Source organism: Lynx rufus, unplaced genomic scaffold (assembly GCF_022079265.1).
Source record: "Lynx rufus isolate CCGP_SWC_20201006 ecotype Redwood Valley unplaced genomic scaffold, mLynRuf1.p SCAF_7, whole genome shotgun sequence".
Taxonomy (NCBI): Eukaryota; Metazoa; Chordata; class Mammalia; order Carnivora; family Felidae; genus Lynx; species Lynx rufus.
Genome location: NW_025814889.1, coordinates 68,116,405 through 68,128,455, shown reverse-complemented (window position 1 = coordinate 68,128,455; position 12,051 = coordinate 68,116,405). Strand labels below are relative to the sequence as shown.

The following is a 12,051-nucleotide window of genomic DNA, read 5'->3' as shown; positions in this document are numbered from 1 at the left end:
TATATCCAGTAAAAAACAAAGTATAAAAACAGTTTTATTTTACTAATTAAATTTTTAAGCACTTTTTTTTCCTATTTCATGAGAAATATTTACCAGTCCCCTTTCCTTCTCTCTTTTTTTCTCTCTGGTCTGTATCTTTGATCCTTTGAAACAATTTAAATATTATGAAACACAAACATTGTTTAGTAAGGTGTGGCTATACCCATTGAATATTGCATACCCTCATTGTATATTTTCCTGTAAGGTGAGTTTTGAGCAAATGAGGTATGTAGAGTCATGTTCTATTTGCAAATTCTAGAAAAGAAGAATTTTTAAAACCAAAGTGTAGAGATTTTAAGGAGCAAACTATTTGCTGAATGTTTAGACAATTCAGAAGGCAATGTTACTGAATATTCTTAGAAAAGGGAAAGCTGTTCATCAAGGTTCTAGATCATTTTTCTATTCAATAATGAACTTATAAAGAAATATATTAATATTTTAAATCATGACTTTTTTAATACTAAAGAACCATGACATTTTTCTAATACTAAAGATAGTGGGTTTTTGAAAATAGATTGCAAAAAGAAAAATTCTAACTTGAACTTGAACATCCCTGTTGATGGCTGAGAATCATTTAATATCCAGAAGCCTATTATTCAACAAAGAAAAGAATTTATTGAACTCTCAAATATTTCTGTTATGGGAAAATCATATTATCAATCAATGAAATGCAGAAATACTATTATTTAGTACTTTTATATTTATATTTGTTTGTTGTGTAAGTGATTTTTTGTAGAGCCACTCAAACCTTAGATGAAGAAATGTAACTAACTGGATGAGGAAACATCCCTAACTCAAAAACAACATTTAAGGACCAAATATAAGATGAAATGTTAGATGGTTACTATTACATTTTTAATTAACTCAGTTATAGTTGTATCAGGTAACATTCCAGTGATTTCTGCATTGGCCACATCAGATTCAAAATGCTGCATTAGTCTTGTTTAGTAACGGGGAACACCTGAACTGTCAGATCACTGTCACACTGTCATGTGCTGTTCTGAAAACCCAACAGTGCACAAATACTGAACAACAAAAAATTTAATGGCAATCTTTCTAGTACCACCAGATGTTCCAGTTGTACCTGCTATAAAGGAAAAATGGATTGGGTTCATTCCCAGAATATCTTAAGCTATGAGATAACCAAATCTGACTTAAATGAACTTCCAACAAAAGATTACCAAAATATCTGTTTTTCTACATCAGTGATATTACCCTTTATACATTTCCAAAGATGTGCTTTGACATACATTTATTTATTTTTTCACTGGATTCTCATCACAATCCCACTCAATAGATTACATTCCCATTTTTTACTGATAAGAAAACTGAAGTTACAGATGTTAAGTGATTCATTCACTTAATTGCATGAATTGCATGATACTGGTTCTAGGAAAAGTATTGACATTTGAATACTGCTCAGGCAGGTTGTTTATTCGGGATTTTTTTTTCTTCCCATCTGAAATGGTTATTGAAAATTTATCAAATGTATTTTTAGCCTGAATGTAGATAATTAGTTTTTTTTATTTCTCTTAGCTCTATTAGTATGAACCATAAATATATATAATTTTTTTTGAGAGAGAGAGCAGGGAAGGGACAGAGAGAGAGAGAGAGAGAGAGAATCCCAAGCAGGCTCCGCACTGTCAGCACAGAGCCTAACATGGGGCTTGAACTCAGGGGCTCAAACACATGAACAGTGAGATCATGGCCTGAGCCAAAATCAAGAATTGGATTTTTAACCAAGTGAGCCACCCAGGTGGCCCTATTATGAACTATATCAGTGGACTTCCTAATTTTGAAAAAATTTTCACCAAAACTTAATAGAAACTATTTTTAAACATTATTTTAGTGTGCTTTTGGATTCCAATTTCAGCCATTTGTCATTTGTTATGCACTCTTAAATTGCTCCCTTTTTTTTTTTTTTTTTTTTTTTTTTTTTGCTTTTTGCTTCTTTATTTCTATTTTGATAGGTTCTATTTTCAGAGTAACACTTTTATATAATCCCATTAGCACACTCCCAATTTTCTTTCAGGTAGTATCTATTGTTTCTCAACAAATAATAATAATTATATATTTATCATTATATAATAATTATTATTAATATAAGTATTATTATTTCTTCTTCCCTTCTCTTCTTCTTCTGTGCTTTCCACTTTAAATACCATTTTCTTTCTTAATTATTCATTGTTTTTACTTCTTTAATAAGTGTGAATTTCTCTTATCTGGCTCATGGGCTTTAAATAATTTGACTACTATCTAATCAATAAGATTATCGCATCTTCCTTCTTATTCCTATCTATTTATTAATATGATATTTTAGTTGGTTAAATATGTAACATTTATGTATTTTTCTTCAGTCTTTCTTTCAGCTTTTGTTCTAATTTTAGAGCTATAGTTAAAAATAGTGCCCTATATAGGGGCACCTGGGTGGCTCAGTTGGTTAAGCAACTGGCTCTTGGTTTCAGCTCATGATCTCATGGTTTGTGAGTTTGAGCCCTGTGTCAGGTTCCTGGCTCTGTGCTGACAGTGAGGAGCTTGCTTGGAATTCTCTCTCTCCCTCTCTCTCTCTCTCTCCCCTTCCCCCATTAGTGTTCTCTCTCTCTTTCTCTCAAAATAAGTAAACTTCACACTTCTTTTTTTTTTTTTTTAACTTTTGTTTACTTTTGAGAGACAGAGCACAAGCAGTGGAGGGGCAGAGAGGGAGACACAGAATCCGAAGCAGGCTCCAGGCTCTGAGCTGTCAGCACAGAACCCAACAAGGGGCCTGAACTCACAAACAGCGAGATCATGACCTGAGCTGAAGTCGAATGCTTAACCAACTGAGCCACCCAGGTGCCCCAATAAATAAACTTTAAAAGGAAATAGTCCTATAACTTTTGGTCATTTTCAAAGCATCTCTTTGTTGCTTAATGCACTCACTCTACAGTGATTTTATTATGAAGGGCTCCATGGGTGTATATTTCTCTGAATTCCTTCATGTTTTCAAGTATTTCCCGATAGCTTGATACTTGAATTACATTTAGCTCGATTTAAAAACACTTAGCCTACATTTCTCTTCCTTGAGTTTCTTAATGATCCTACTTTATCTCACTAAGCCTGATACCAACCTGAATTTCTTTCATTTTAAAAGACTTTTTCTTTTTGCCTCAAGGTCCAGAGACTGTATCTTTCAAATCTGACACTTTTCTAAAATAACTCACCAAATTGACCATTCAGGATTAATTCTTCCTGATATATGGAAGATCCTTTCAACATGTAAATTTAGGATTTCCCTTTTAATTATGGGACACTTGTCCTGACTTACAGTTTTACACATTGTTTCATTGTTTTTTCTTCTCCAGAAACTGAAATATATATATATATATATATATATATATATATATATATAGGATATTTTTGTCTAGTTCCTGCAACTATGTCTTTCTCTGATCCACTTTATTATTTTTTTAAATCTGAAATATTTTGGGGGATCTTTTCAATTCTGTCTTCTGCCTCTCCTGCTATGATTTCAATATCATGTATATTCTCTTTTGGGTAGCTTGTAACTTGGTCCTTATTTTTAAGATAATTTTTTTCCAATATTACTCCTGAGTTTTCATTAGTTCCAATTTAACTTCTTCCTACTGTTTATCTATTTTTACCCTCAAGTTTCATAATTTATAGTTCTGAGACCTATATCTGCAGTTTATTTCTTAATTTAAATTCTGTTTCCTCTGTTTCATGACTAGATTTTTAGAATTTGCTTGCTGTTGCTGAAAATTGTTCAAAATATATATGAGTGAATAGCTTTATATAGATATTAGCATTTTCTTTTTCTTTTTCATGTTTTTTTTGTATTGGATTTTCTTGAAACAATGATGGCAGGAGATCCTATGCAGTAGGGACAGAGAGGCTTTTGCAATGGCTCACCAGATTTTGCAGATCAGGAGCTTCGTCTTAGTTGTTTATGGTGAAGGGAAGCTTCTTTTTTATTTATTTTTTAAAGTTTATTTATTTATTTTGAGAGAAAGAGAGAGAGAGAGAGAGAGAGAGAGAGAGAGAGAGAGGGAATCCCAAGCAGGCTCCATGCTGTCAGTGCAGAGCCTGATGTGGGGCTTCAACTAATGAACCATGAGATCATGACCTGAGCCAAAATGAAGAGCTGGATGTTCAACCCAGGCACCCCGAGAAACTTCTTTTTAAGTGGCTTCTTTCCTTTGTCTGTCTTCTAATTCTTAATTACTATCCTGTTTTCTTGAGGTTCTCGGCTTTAAATATTTCTCTCTTTTTTCTTTGACACCCAGGCCGCAAGGATTCTTCTACCTTCCAGTGCCCTTCCCTTGCCTTCACACAGTCTAGTGCCTTCTCATGGTTCTATGACTGCCAGTCCTCATTCCATGAACTCTCCAATCTTATTTCTTTCAACTCCACATCCACAAGAGCTCTGACTTGTGAGGTCTCAGATCTTCTCTCTGTAGTCTCCATTCAGAGTACGGCCCCTTCCCTCCAGGGATAAATCCTAGTTGATGCTATCTATGTTCTTCCACTATTAAGCACTTCTTTATATTCCCCCTTTCTTCTTGGATGCCCTGACCTGAATCTCAGCTCCACTATGAGCCCCAGAGTCATCTTTCCCAGTCATTGAAGTCTTAGTCTTCCTCTCTCCTTCTAACCACTCTAGGTATGGGCTCTGTGATATTTATGGTTTGTAGAAGGAAGTGTGTGTAGATCTAATGTATGCAGCCAACATTTTCCTGACTCCTTTTTCCCCATTGGGTCTTTAAATTTAAATGCTACTCAATTCTAAGATCATAAAAGCAAATTAAAAACCAGGTTAGTCCAGATCACACCCTGCTGAGGAAGGTATGGTTGAACACAGCTGGAAAGTCAGGACCAGCGTTATCTGCTTTCCCAGGACTTGGAGTTCTAGTGCCTGCTTCCCCAGGGGTGTTGTCACCTCCGGTTCTGGAAGTGGCTTTAGGCAATACCCTAGGCATGGCTTAATTTTACAATAGAAAGAATTAGGTAATTAAAATATGAAATTGATCATGTTTTGAGGATGGCTTATATAAGGATAAACGAAAATTTAAAACAAAAGGCTTAATTCTTTCTAGTGAAAGTAAGGAAAGAGACTTTCCCTTTCCTTTGCTTAGAACAAATTTGTAATTTTAGGTTTTTTTCTCTTTGAAATGTGTGCAAATCTTCAAAACATCTAAATAGGCCTAATGACCTCGGTCATTCTAGGTCTTTCTCAAGGACCTGGGGGCTCTTTGAAATGTAAACATCAGGGGAGATAGTATCCTTATCTCCCTCTAGTTATAAAACTTCCTCTTGTCAAGTGGCTCAGTGGGTAAGTGTCAGACTTTGGCTCAGGTCATGATCTCAGTTCTTGGGTTTGAAGCCAGTCTGGGGCTCTGTGCTGACAGCTTGGAGCCTGCTTCAGATTCTGTGCCTCCCTCTCTCTTTGCCCCTCCCTTGCTGGTGCTCTCTTTCTCTCTCTCAAATAAACTCAAAAATAAATAAACATTAAAAAAAAAAAAAAAAACCAAAAACCTTCCTCCTTCAAGACTGGAGTTTATTTTCTCCTGTATAAAATCAACTAACCAAATTGTCATCCCAACTACTAAGTGAATTTAAGATGAACTATGTATAATAAATGGAGTTTTAAGGTCCTCTTACTTCAAAACTAGTAATAATTTTTCTTGAGAATATGTATGTAAAGGGTTGTCTGCTTGGTGAGATTCCTTTCTGTTTTTACAATCTCTTAGTAAATTGTCTGTAATTTGCATCACTTTCTAGGTTAAGGCTCATTCAATTATAAAACTGTTTTCTTTCTCTACTACCTTTATGGACTGGGTCTCTGGGCTGAGAGAAGATTTTGTTTTCAAACATATTACCGCAACAACTGAAAAATGACTGTTGTTATTCCCATGAAATTGAATATATCCCTAAAATTCCACCCAGCTCACTTATGTTTTGAGTTTTTGCTTGTTAAAGTGTATAGATATAGTACACTGATCATAATATCATATAATGTTCAAACTAGAATAATCCTGTTGTTTTTAACCCTATCTAATCAGTTCTCTTACTAGAATTTCCTCTTGAGTTCCCACTCCAAGGTTTGTCACTGAACATTTCCTTGATATTGACTATTTTCTGTCTTACATGGTATTTGCCTTTGCATGTAGATAAATATTCATTTCTCCTGCTCAAAAAACAAGTTCTAAGAAAACAAGTACATTGCTATTCTCCTGTGTTCTCTGGAGCATCGGTCTGATGCTCTGTGTAACATCAGTTTGATGTTACACACACAACAAATAGCTCTTGATTTATTTCTGATCTTCTTCAGTTTTGACATTACACAAATAATGATAATTAAATTCTTCAGGAAGCTTTGTCTCTGTAAAAATCGTAAGTAAAGAAATCACATTTCTCTTGTCTGGATTCATTCTGATTATGTTCATTCAGTACCTGAGGCTCGGGAAGTGTTTTCACCAACAGTTCCAGTGGTGGCTGCATTTTCCCCTTCAGTTGTTCCTAATTGAGAAGAACAATGGTGCTCAGTCCACAGTGGGGTTGCCAGATTTAGCAAATGATAACACAAGACATCCAGTTAAATTGGAATTCCAGATAAACAACAATCATCCTAATGGGACATACTTATAACAAAGTATTCTTTATTTATGTGAAATTCAAATTTAAATGACATCCTGTGTTTTCATCTGGAAATTCTAGTCTTCATCGATGGTTGTAATGAAAATGCCCAAGCTACTCATACTCATTTGTCCTAAAATAACAGCCATTAAAACTATAGCCATTGCTAAATTCATTTAAATGTCTCATAAAAACTTGAGGTCTCAGCTAAGCTCATGATGGAGCACCACCAAAATGCCCAGGTGAGCCTGTGCCTTGTCTGCTGAATTCCCAGCTGGGCTGCAATCAGTGAAATGTCATCTAGTTGTGATGCCATCGCCAGTTCCAGTGGTAGTCCCAACAGGTTCTCCTGTTACACTTGATAAACACAGTACTGGGACAGCATGTACATTACTGTAGCTTTAATCTAGTACTTTGGCATTTTTGAAGGGAAGATTTGGAGAAACCAGAAAAAAAAATATCATACTGAAAACTTAATTCTTTTTATATCATTCAACATCCTTCTTAGGCATTCGATTAACCAAAACAAGTTAAATCAGCAGGGTTCTGACAAAAGACTCTTCTGTTTTGTTTGGGGGGATTTTGTTTTGTTTTGTTTTTACAAAAACCATGGTCTCTGAATGACATTCTCTACTCACCTAACTTGCCTTCAGATTGTGTCACTTCACTACTTGGGGGTCTAGTTGTATCACTAGCTGATGATCCGGTAGTCCCTTTCAAAATAAAAACTAAATATGAATCATGATCTTTGGTGAAGCAGAACAGATTGTGCTGTTCTCTGCTTTCAAAATACTTTTCATATATTTGTTTACATATTGTTTCATATATTTGTTCATTTCTCTACTCAGTTCTAATTTGTAGCCAAGATTGGAAACCATGACCCTAATCCCACTCCAGACTCACAGTTTCAGAAGTCCTCAAGCAGGAATCTAGCAGTTTAAAATATATCATGTTTTGCTCTATATCACATCTGAGCTGATGTTGGAGAAACACTGCCATTAAGCTCATAAAACCAGGGATACTGAATACGTGCAGTAATAATTAAAACAAATCACTCAGAAGCCACTGGCAGCTTCCCTAAGGTCAGTAAGAAGATGCTTTAGACCTTGCACTTCCATACCTGGTCTGCCTCCCACGGTTGAGCCTGGGGCAGTTGTGTCTCCATTTGTGTTCTCACGGCCAGGTGCTGTTGTGAAGCCCTCTGAAACCTCTGGGGTCCCTGACACAACAGTGGGGAAAGGGGTTTACTTCTTGAGTTGCAGGATTCTATATATCACTCTTTTCTGATAGGACAGTATTGAGGTTTCCAACACAAAAGAATCTTAAAGGACTCCTAGGATTTCTGCAGCTAGATATCTAATATCAGTCTAATATCATATAGAGCTTAATCTTTTTTTAAGGTTATTTATTTTGAGAGAAAGAGAGAGTGCGGGAGGAGCAGAGAGAGAGGAAGAGAGAGAGAATCCCAAGCAGGCTCCGCGAGGGCATCTTGGAGCCCGATGCGGGTCTTGAACTCAAAAACTGTGAGACTGTGATCTGATCTGAAGTCAGATGCTTAACCGACTGAGCCACCCAGGTGCCCCACATAGAGCTTAATCTTTAGTTCAACCTGTGGTATATTCAGTGTATTTAATAGGCGCTAAAATGTGTATCTGACTTGCCTGGTTTCCCTGGGCTTGTCGCCCCTGTGGTTGGTTCCCTGGGTGTGCTGTCTTCACCTCCTCTTGCTGGTGCAGTAGGGCTGCCTGTTGTTCCTCCTGATAAAATACAGCAGTTTCAGAAATACACTAGACCTAAATCAGCTCGTTTAATCTTATAGAAATCCTCCAGAGCTGGCAGTATTATCATTCCCACTGACGACGTGGTGAAGTGAAGTGCTCCGGGCCACCCAGTTATTTGGCAACAGATCCAGGAGCCAAACCCAGGCAGTCTCACCCTGGAGTTGATACTCCAAATGTACTTCTCAAATCAACTGTGGTAAGAGAGCGATTTTGTAAAATTTCCAATCTGCCTTATTTTGGGAGGAGGAAGGGGGAGAATGCCATAAAAGTGAAGAAATGAAAATTTAAAAAGTGAAACCAAAGAAAACATAAAATTTTATTCAACAGATACGAAATCACTGTGTCAAACTGCTGCTCAATTCTTACCACATCACGGACCAGTAAAACAAACAGTTCTGGATGGCATACCTTTGTGGACCAAACTTGGAGCAGCCCTGCACAAAACCATTGTACAGATTGTCTGATCCCCAAAAGAGATAGCTGATTGACTCATCATCATGACCCAGTAATTCTGATTCAAATTTTTGGAAATATAAACTAGATGGTCATTACACTAAGAGTTCAGTAAATTCACTGATCTAACTGGAATCGACCAGTTTCTTGACTTGTGCTACTGTACATTATATCTTTTAATATGTTATTTTTATGTAAACTGTAATTTATTGTAGTATTTAAAACAAAAATTTTAAATCAAGAAATCTGCTAGAGGAAAACAAATGTAGGAAAATAAAACCAGGCCATGGATTCATTAATAAATATGTAAAACGAAGTCCCATTGCATATACTAAAGAAATGATTTTTAATGGTATGTAAAGGAGTTTTGATTTATCCTAAAAGCAATCAGAACAATTGTCGAATGACCTGAAGACAGTTGAATTTTTGGAAGTTCATTCTGGCGTGGTATTGACTAAAGAGTAAATTGGGACAGAAGTGGGCAAAGAGTGGAAATGTTCTCAACTTTGATATGCATCAGTTGCTTAAAGGGCTTGTTAATATGGTTTGCTGGGCTTCACTTCAAAAGCTTCTGAATCAAAGCAGATGGGCCTGAAAATCTGCATTTCTAAAAAATTCCCAGGATGGGGCGCCTGGGTGGCGCAGTCGGTTAAGCGTCCGACTTCAGCCAGGTCACGATCTCGCGGTCCAGGAGTTCGAGCCCCGCGTCAGGCTCTGGGCTGATGGCTCAGAGCCTGGAGCCTGTTTCCGATTCTGTGTCTCCCTCTCTCTCTCTGCCCCTCCCCCGTTCATGCTCTGTCTCTCTCTGTCCCAAAAATAAATAAACGTTGAAAAAAAAATTAAAAAAAAAAAATAAAAATAAATAAAAAAAAATTCCCAGGAGACACTGAGGCTGTTGGTCTTGGAACCACACTTTGAACACCTGTGTTAGAGGAAGATGAGCCGTGTGGACAACTGCAGGTATTAAGTGGAAACTGTTTAACACCTGAGCAGAAAGCAGAGGCAAATGTGACCCAGAGGAATTTTAAGAGGTGTTTGAAATTACTGATTGATTAAGGGACAGGCTTGTTTGTCTTTAATTAAAATCATCTATGCTTACAAAATGTCAATAATATTTTATTCTTGAAACCAACAATAGTTAAAATTTAGTCAATGATGCACAATGATAAGCATATTCTCACTGGCTTTTCTTGGATGCATGCTCTTATGCACAGATCACAAAACTGTGGGGCCATTACAGAGGAGGATAAGAGTTCTGGGTTCTAATCCTGCCTCTGCCAGTTTTGAGACCTTTTATTATTTTCTTCTTTCTGGGCATAAAAATACCTAATGGTGTTACTGTGAATTAAATTACATATTTTCCATTTGAGAATAACTCAGAAGTTTTAGTGTGCCATATAAATATTATTGAATATATAAATGCAATATAAAGTGCAAGTGGGGGATAGGCAAAGAGAGAGAGAGAGAGACAGACAGACAGAATCACAAATAGGATCTGCCCTGTCAGCGCAGAGCCCAGTGTGGGGCTCCATGGTATAAACGGTGAGATTAGGAACTGAGGCAAAAATCAAGAGTTGGATGCTTAACTGACTGAGCCACCCAGGCACCCCCTAAAGTTCTACATTTTAATTATGCATAAAAAATACCTAAGGCTGATATTATACCTAACTCAGATATCTTTATTTTATACAATATTGTCCTGAGAAGCATTGCCTGAAACCAGTTGCTTAGCTGTGGATGGTATACCTTGTTCTGAATTCACTTTACCTGCCATGTGCCCAGGACTGGTGGGGGCGGGGTACACTACAGTCGTGCCTGCAGTGCCAGCACTGACGGTCACGGGAACGGGAGTTCCAATAACACCTGCGAAAAACATAAAATGAGCTTCTCATGTCAAGTATACTTGGATTTTGTTTCCAATGGGTGGGTGATTTAACGATTCAGTCAGTTCCCACTCCAGAAAATGAAAGTGTGAATCCAATGACTTTTTGTCCAGAGTTCCCTAAGATTTTGTTCTGCTATAATTTCCTCAAAGATTTTGGTTTAGTTTTTACTATTTTGTTGTTGTTATTGCTTTTTTTTTTTTACAGTTATGTTCTAGGCATCTTAAATTGGGTCATGCAAAGTCTTCATATATTTGTCTCAATGAGGTTGCTTTCAAATAAATGGAATCTTAAGCTCTAATCACACTGTCACTCAGGGATAATAACAATGATGAAATATCATGAAAGAGCTAATTGCTACTTTTATACTTAGAACGCCTAAAAGAGCAAAATACATCGTTAGATATGCACATGTTTTCTCTTATCCTATATATTACTTTTTTAAATTTTGAGCTTGATGTTATTTATTTCTGTTATACTCTACTAATAGTTACTGATAAGGAAAAAAATAAAACTGGAAACCATATTATAGCCAGCCAATATAAACTGGTCAAAAAAAAGATAAATTCAGGCTTTTTAAAGAATTTTAAATCAGTGGGAAAAGCTTAATAAATTACTTGTTCGCAACGTTTTGTCAAAAGCAAAACTCTCATATAAATTCTTTCTTAAAAACCCAAAGTTACTAGTAATTTTCCCTGTTAGATTTTTTTTCACATATAAAACCGGGAATTAATATACTAACCTGTAGTAAAAGGTTCACTCAGAAGAGTTAGAGTTGTCCCTGATAAGAAAAAGAGAAATGATGTAAATTTGTCTGACCTCAAGGGAAAATACTGGAAAGATTGCTGGATTGTTAGTTTTCAATATGTAGTAGTTTGTAATATATTTAGCACTGAGAGTTAATAATAAAATTTGATTTCAGTTTTAAAATAATGATATCATGGGGCGCCTGGGTGGCTCAGTTGGTTAAGCGTCCGACTTTGGCTCAGGTCATGATCTCACGGTCTGTGAGTTCGAACCCCGTGTCAGGCTCTGTGCTGACAGCTCAGAGGCTGGAGCCTGCTTCAGATTCTGTGTCTCCCTCTCTCTGACCCTCCCCTGTTCATGCTCTGTCTCTCTCTGTCTCAAAAATAAAAAAACGTCAAAATTAAATAATGATATCATAATGTACTTTACAATGCATATGTGTATGTGTGAAGGGGCATGGATATGCATGTGTATACTATACACACATATGCTGAATTCCAAATGCAAGGTAAATG

At 36.5% G+C, this 12,051-nt stretch overlaps 1 protein-coding gene across 1 annotated transcript in view; it reads right to left on the bottom strand.

Moving 5' to 3' along the window:
* Positions 1–12,051, bottom strand: part of MUC19 (mucin 19, oligomeric) — a 110,017-nt gene that overhangs the window by 47,728 nt on the left and 50,238 nt on the right. Inside the window, exons 41-45 of the mRNA XM_047066343.1 lie at positions 11,532–11,570; positions 10,674–10,769; positions 8,334–8,429; positions 7,793–7,891; positions 6,490–6,555 (exon numbers count right to left, since the gene is read on the bottom strand). Of these exons, the coding sequence (XP_046922299.1) occupies positions 6,490–6,555; positions 7,793–7,891; positions 8,334–8,429; positions 10,674–10,769; positions 11,532–11,570 (396 nt within the window). The remainder of the gene's footprint in view (positions 1–6,489; positions 6,556–7,792; positions 7,892–8,333; positions 8,430–10,673; positions 10,770–11,531; positions 11,571–12,051) is intronic.